The sequence below is a fragment of the Colius striatus genome, chromosome Z (assembly GCF_028858725.1).
Source record: "Colius striatus isolate bColStr4 chromosome Z, bColStr4.1.hap1, whole genome shotgun sequence".
In the NCBI taxonomy this organism is placed as follows: Eukaryota; Metazoa; Chordata; class Aves; order Coliiformes; family Coliidae; genus Colius; species Colius striatus.
This window is the reverse complement of record NC_084790.1, coordinates 17,805,295-17,812,600: the sequence shown is the minus strand read 5'-3', so window position 1 is coordinate 17,812,600 and position 7,306 is coordinate 17,805,295. Positions and strand designations below refer to the sequence as shown.

The 7,306-nt window shown below is 49.5% G+C and overlaps 1 protein-coding gene across 3 annotated transcripts; it reads right to left on the bottom strand.

The window, feature by feature from the left end:
• Positions 1-574: 574 nt before the first annotated feature.
• Positions 575-6,975, bottom strand: TOPORS (TOP1 binding arginine/serine rich protein, E3 ubiquitin ligase). Of its 3 annotated transcripts, none has more exons than XM_062019048.1 (2): positions 6,811-6,975; positions 575-4,078 (listed from the first exon to the last, which is right to left on the bottom strand). In XM_062019048.1, exons 1-2 carry the CDS (start codon positions 6,973-6,975, stop codon positions 1,103-1,105), a joined length of 3,141 nt encoding a protein of 1,046 aa, XP_061875032.1. In that variant the 3' UTR covers positions 575-1,102. The 3 variants fall into 3 exon arrangements, with proteins under 3 accessions (XP_061875032.1, XP_061875033.1, XP_061875034.1); XM_062019049.1 differs by lacking the exon at positions 6,811-6,975 and adding an exon at positions 6,439-6,778; XM_062019050.1 differs by lacking the exon at positions 6,811-6,975 and adding an exon at positions 6,581-6,778.
• Between the last annotated feature and the right edge of the window lie 331 nt (positions 6,976-7,306).

The window sequence follows — 7,306 nt, the reverse complement described above, 5'->3', positions numbered from 1 at the left end:
TGTGAACACAATGCCCAAATCTGGAGCACAAGACCCTACCTGAGCCCTGTGCCTTGCACATTCATGCAGCAGAACATCTAGGGTGACTTGAGATGGGTGAACATTGCCTAAAGCAATGAGGTCAGGAGGAGCTGCTCCATTGTCAATACTATAGAAAAGACAGGCGTCTTCCAAGTATGTAGTGGTAGAGCATATAGAAGAGGAAAATACACTCCTTGAGAGCTGCACAGCAACAAGACAGAAGGCAGGAGGTGTAGACAGCAACACTGAAAACACAACAAAGGAAATTTGGAAAAAAACCCACGTGTTTCCTATGGAAATACTCAAACATAGAAGAGGTAGCACAGACAGGCCTCCAGCTTTGTGAATATTACAAACTGAACAAATCCTAACCAATCTGAGTGAGGCTGTCCCTGCTTTCAGTGAAGGCTGAAATCTGATGAGCTCCAGAGGTCCCTTCCAACTTAAGTAGTCCTGACAGCACAAATATCCAATAGTCTCTACTGGTAAGACACCTAAAACTGCAAGACCAATGTTCTGTTTGAAAGGTACACAGTTCACACGTTAAAACTGATTTTTAAAAAAGTCTTATTGCTTTATTTGCAATTTCATGTAGTTCACTTCTATAATACCGGAAGTCCTAAGGACAAGTCTATATAGAAATTGCTGACTACTTTTCAGCACACTATCATCTTAAATCAAATAGAATAAAATTAATGTAGAATTCAGCCTAAAAGCAATTTTTCCTCTGTCTAGGAAAAACAATCCCCATAAAATGCAATTTCTGGCTTTTGGTTTGGACTCCTTTTTTGTTCTAGACAAAACTTTGAAATACTCTATGGATATATTTTACATACTACAAGAATACACAATGGCTTTACGAAATTAGAACTTCCAAAGAGTCTTCTGAGAAACTTTACAAGTTATGTACTAGGAGTATTCTTTGACTTAAAAGTGCATACACATTCAAAGGTTTTAATACATTTCCCAGACATCTTTTTACACACACAAATCACACCAGGTGTTTTTCTTATTTCTAAAGGGAAAAAAAAAAAAGCAGTTAGAACATCACAATTTTAAGAAGTGTTCGGTGGAAAGTGTGCTACATTTTTTCTTCTGGGAAATCAAACCAAGAGGACGTGTTGACAAGACTCTTTGGCAGTCTTAGTATCAACGGTTGTCTCTCTGGACATTCTAGGAAGGAAATCCTGGGCGAAGGCAGTTGACTGGAAGGCGCTGCTGGTGCTTCTTGAACATAGCTGGTTACAGTTTCTGAATGAGGGCTGTTGCTGCTGGTATCCCCTACAATACTCCGATCTGCTGCTGTTTCTCGAAGCTCAAGATCAGCGTTTCTAATGTCATCATTTAAGTCCCCTTTTCTGGAAGGAATACCATGCTTTTTTGCTGCTCCTCCAGCTTCACCATCAACTCTGTAAACATCTCCACATCCTGTCCTTCCCAGAAAAGAAGATGGAGACTCATTTCCCCTCTCATTTATCCGAGTTGTGCCTGTCCAGGTAATATTCCTGTCACATTCGGTACTTTCTGCCTCCTTGCTACTATCGCTATCAATCGTAATCACCATTGGAGAAGAATGTGCAGAATTATTCACATGATGTCTCCGGTGTTTCTTCTTATGCTTTTTCTTTTTCTTTTTAAGATGTTTTGTTGTGTCTGTTGCCTTACCTTCATAGACTATTTCCACACTTGGACTTCTCACGTATTTTTTCTTTTTCTTACGCTTCGTCTCGCCGCTTGCCCGATTGTCTGAAAAGCTGTCTTCATTTTTGTAGCAGTCATTGAATTTTGAGCAAGTTTTCTTGGAGTCATTTTCTCTTTCTAGACTTGTGCTCTCCATTAATGTATTCTCCAAGTGGCGAGTTTTGTACTTCCTTTTTCCACCAGGTTTTTCACTTTTCATTCTGTCAGTCCCTCCAGAAGGGGTCCTTGACCGGTTGCTTGACCGGCTCCTTGACCTGCATCTTTCATAACAGTAATAATGTCTCTCATGAAGTCCTCTCTGGCCATGTGGATCTGTCCTTTCAATAAATGATCGTATCCTGTACTCTGGACTAGCAGTGTGCCTTGAATAGAGGGCATTGGACTGAGTTCTCCTCCTGGAAGACTCATAGCCATCTCCGAATGGCTTTCGACTGCAGAAAGCATAACCCCACTGGTATCTGTTTTGATAACTGTCTCTTACATAATAACGGTCACTGTCTCGGCTTCTCGATCTTCTGCCATGACCTTTGCTACGTGATCGTGATCTACTTACTTCTCTGGACAGTGTGCTCTCACGACTTAGAGAGACTTTACTGTCATGAACCCTTGACCTCCTGCTTCTTCTTTTGCTCCTGTGTTTGCTGCTGTCTCTGCTTCTTGATCGTCTTTTTTTAGGCTGGCTCTTGCTCCGATGCTTCCTCCTAGACCGATGGCCATGACTACCTCGACTGTTCCGTGAACAAGACCGTGGGCTCCTGGACTTCCTCTTTCTTGACAACCTGTGACTCCAAGGGAAGCATACTGTGTCACTCCCTGGAGAGACACTCCAGCTCAAGTCCCGTGGAGACAGACTTTTGATCTTACATTTGCTCTTCGTATCATCTTTTGACTCTGTCTTCTCAACTGCAGGAGATAAGCAGCTTCTGCAACTACCTACATCCTCCTTATATGTGGGGGAATGTGGTGATAAACTCCTGCTTGGTTCACTGTCACTCCAGTTGCGACACTGGATTGGTTGCTGTTTCTTTGTATCTTCCTTTTTCTCTTCCCTGATGGACTCCTCAGAGTCCGAGGACAGCTCAACCACTTCTGGTGTCCTCTCAGCTAATGGCTTAACATACCCAACAATAACACAATTGTCTGAGGAAGAGTCACTGCTGTTTGAGTCGGTGTTAGCCTGGGGCTGAGTCTGCAGTTTGGTCCTTTGATTCTTTGTAGCTGAGCCCTCATCTGAACTTCCTGATGTCTCCAGAGGAGAAGCTATGGTTGCATGAACCTCTTCTGAAATGGAATAGGAAGGCCCTGGAGTTTCATCGTCCCAGGGGGCCTGACCAAGACCAGTCACAGATAAACTGTTATCTGTCCCTGGAGGATATGCCATATCCGGAGATATTGTAATAACTGACGAGTCTGAGCGGCTTGCTTCATCATATGATGGAGCAGGACAGTCATAATTGGCATGTTGATCATATGCTTCTAAGTTAAAAGGACAACGGGCAAAACTGATGAATTCATGTAAAAAGTGTTCTGTCCGATTCAGCAAAAACGGCTTTAAATCATCAGCAAAGGCCTGACTTTCTAGATCATACCTAGTCACGGTGCTCATGATCATGTGCTGCACAATATTAACCAAAGATCCACGAGCACCAAACAGGACTGTAAGCTCTCGCTTCAACCAAGGAACCAATCTGTGAAGGCAAGCAGGGTTGCGGCGGAAAAACTCTGCTGAAATGTCTCGATAGCGGCCGCCATCCTGAATACTGCGAATACGCACCCCAGTCCGGTACAGAGCCCTGCGGAAGTTGATCATGTCCTCCTCTTGAATCTGTCGCAGAGACCTGCCCTCAGCACTCGCTTGTCTCCTTGAGGCCAGCCTCCTCATCATCTGCTGAATCTCTCCATGCCTCTGCTGTACTGGCTCACTTGACAGCCCTTCAAACAATATCCCATTATCCAGAGGGTACAGCGTCCTTCGAGAAGGGGAATTGCCAGTCCGTCGTTCCCCTGTTAAGGTGGTGCGGTAACGAAACCTCCGGCCATCAGGGCTCGCGAAAGAGCTGGTTTCTGAAGGGCTGAGTACGTACTCCTTAAAGTCATCTTCAGCACGAATTGTATGGAAGATGGAAAAAAAGGGTTGCTTGCAGAGAGGACATTCTGCTTTGTTCTTTGACCACTCTTGGACACAGCTGAAACAGAATCTATGCAAGCAGCGGTCTAGATATGCAACGTTGTCAAATCTATCAAGGCAGATAGGGCATTTGGAGTCAGGAGACGCATCTGTTGGCAGCTTGCTGGTGCCAGCTTTTGGTGAAAAGTGGCCATCTCCTGAAAACTCATTATCTCCTGAAGTCATGCCCTACAAAAGAAAGAAACAAAAGATCACTGCTATCTCAGAGGGACAAAAACATTGAAAGTCTAGATACAGAAAACTGGATCAGCTTTGTTTACAGTTAGAAGGCCCAGCAGTTGCACTAAGGGAATACCAAAGAGATAGCACAACCTGGCTCTTCAGTGTTGTAAGTTTTACACAGAGTTTGAATCATGCTGGCATACATGAAGGTGTAGTGTTTTTTTGCCTGGGTCAGGTTTTGGTGAGGGTGGGGGGCTACAGGGGTGGATTCTTTAGACAAAGAAGCTTACCTTGTACCTGTTAGGGCTAGTGCCAGTCAATTCTAAGATGGACCCACCGCTGACCAAAGCCTGGCCAATTAGTGATTGAGATAACACCCCTGTGATTAATGTTTTTGAGAAGGGGAAGATGTTGCTGGCCAGATGATAAACAGCAGCAGCAGTTACAGGGAGTGAGAATGTGAAAACATCTAAACAGACACCAAAGTCTGTGTAGAAGGAGAGGGAGGAGGGTGCTTAGGCCCTGGAAGAAAGACTCCCCTATGATATGCCGTGAGGACCACGGTGAGGCAGCTGTGCCCCTGCAGCCCATGGAGGCCACTGGGAAGCAGAGATTCACTCACTGGGGCCCATGCTGGAGCAGGTGGATGTCTGAAGGAGGTTGTGACTCCGTGGGAAGCTCACCCTGGAGCAAGTTCCTAGCAGGACCTGGGAGTCTGTGGGGAGAGAGGTGCCCACACCAGAGTAGGTTTGCTGTCAGGACTTGTGATCCTGTGAGGGACTCAGGCTGGAGCAGTTGGTACCTGAAGGACTGTTCTCCCGGTGGATGACCCACGTTGGGACAGGGTGTGAGAAGCTGCCCCCGTGGGAGGCCCCATGCTGGAGCAGTTTGTGAGAAGCTGCAGTCCATGGGAAGGACCCACGCTGGAGAAGTTCATGAGGGACTGTCTCCTGTGGGAGGGACCCCACAGTGTAGCAGTGTGAAGTGTAAGGAAGCCTCCCCCTGAGAAGAAGCAGCAGCAAAGTCCATCTGTAATGAACTGACTGTAACCCCCCATGTCCCATCTCCCGCACCATTTGGGGGAAAGGAAGGAGAGTCCTGAGAAGAAGGATAGGGGAAGGGAGGTGTTTTAAGTTTTATTTCTCATCATCCTGCTCTGTTCTGATTGTTCATTAATAAATCAAACCTTTTTCTCCCCAAGCTAAGTCTATTTTGCCCATGATGCTAATTGCTGAGCGACTTCTCCATTCTTACCTCAACTCACAAACCTCTCGTTATATTTCTCTCTCTCCTGTCCAGTTTAGGTGGGGTAGTGATAGAACAACATGGTGGACACCTGGCACCTGGCCAGGGCTAAACTACCACAGCTATGAGTGGATCTCTGCTCCCTGCTGGCCTCCATGGACTGCAGGGGCACAGCTGCCTCACCATGGTCCTCACCACAGGTCACAGGGGAGTCTTTTAGGGCCTAAGCACCCTCTTTCTCCACTGACTTTGGTGTCTATGGAGATGCTTTCACATTCTCACTCCCTGTTGCTGCTGCAGTTTAGCAACTGCACAACAACTACTTCTCTTTTTCAAATTCATTAGTCACAGCAAACATCACCTCCATCACTAATTGGCCAGGCCTGGGTCAGCAGTGGGTCCATCTTAGAACAGACTGGCCCTAACCCTCTCAGTTACAGGGGAAGCTTCTGGTAGATATTTGTTTAAAAAAGCCATCCCTGTGGCTCCCACCACTACCAAAAACCTGGCCTGGGTAAAACCACTACAGAAGGTAACAGGCAGGATTCTGTGTTCTTTCCCACTAAAAAATAACCACTTTGACATGGTCAGTAAGTTTGTGATTAACATGGTAACCCCTGAAATCACAGAATGGTAGGGGTTGGAAGAGACATCTATAGATCATCTAGTCGAAATCCTCCACTAAAGCCGGTCCACTTCAACCAGGTCACACAGGAATGTGTCCAGGTGGGTTTGAAAACCTCCAGAGAAGAAGACTCCACACCCTCCCTGGGCAGCCTGTGCCAGGGCTCCCTCACCCTTTCCCGTTAAGTGGAAATTTTGTGTTCCACCTTATGTCCATTCCAAAAGAGACTAGTGTTTACACATGAAAAAATGAGCACTGATAGCTCTGTTCCTTAAGAGTTAAACCAAGTAATTGCACTTGGTGCAATTATGAAACTATGAGTTTCTAAGCTTTGACCGACTTGTCCTGCTCCTGTACCCTCCTCCCATACTTTGCTGGGCCCCTGCGCTGGGCCACACATGGCTTGTTGGACTAGACAGTCTCTAGAGAATTATTCCAGCCTGGATTAGCTTTTGTTTCCATGACTGACACAGAAGCAGCCAGGTGTCACTCCTACCCCCACCGTCGGGTACGGGCTGCCTTTGTGTCCAGTTGGGCTGCCAAGCTCGGTCATCGAGAAGTCGATCAGACACTTTGGGTATCGACATTTTCCTAAGCATAGTGATTCGGTGAAAATATGTCGCCATGCTACAGCTCACCGGCCCACCGTTCGCAGCACGGGATCACGGAGGGCGTGGCGTGCCGACAGCCCGAACACATGCACAGGGACACACGTCGAGACGTCACGAGCCCCCGCAGGCCCGGGGTAGGGGGATCGCGCCGCCCGGTGCCGCGCCGCCCGGTGCCACGCTGCCCGCCCTTCCGCTCGCCTTCCCCCGGGAAGAGTCCGCTGCGACACCGCCCGCCCACGCCCGCCGCTCGCACTCACGGCTGCCGGGCCCTCGCTCCTCGCGCGGGCCGGGGCTGCGGCCGCCTTCAGCCGGTCGTGGCGCGTCCGGCAGCGCCCGCCGCCAGAGGCCTCCCGCCGCTCCTCGCCTGGTGTGCGGCGGCGGCGCCGAGCCGCGTCCGCCGGGCGCCGCAGCGGCTCCGCCATGGCAGCGAGCGCGGCGTTGCCACGGGAACGGCCGCCCCCCCCCCCCCCCCCCCGCCGGCCAGTGCCGCGCTGCCTGCCGGGGCCGCGATCGGGATCGGGACCGGAACGCAGCCGCTGCTCCCTGTTGTCACTTCCGCTCGCGGCGGAGGCGGTGTGACGCGTGAGCTGGAGGAGGGGCTACCGCCGCCATCGCCGACGCTGCCATGGCTCCGCCGGTGCCCGCCACCCGCGACCCGCGCCCACTCTGCCGCCTGGTGCGTGCCGCGGCCGGCGGGGGTGGGCAGCCTCGGGTGTGCCGCTCGGGGAAGCGGGGTAGGCCGCCCGTCCCGCG

Coding starts and splice junctions, on each gene's coding strand:
- TOPORS (XM_062019048.1), bottom strand. CDS start 6,975: ATGGCGGAGCCGCTGCGGCGCCCGGCGGACGCGGCTCGGCGCCGCCGC. Junction 4,079..6,810: donor GGAGCGAGGGCCCGGCAGCC/GTGAGTGCGAGC, acceptor TTTCTTTTGTAG/GGCATGACTTCAGGAGATAA.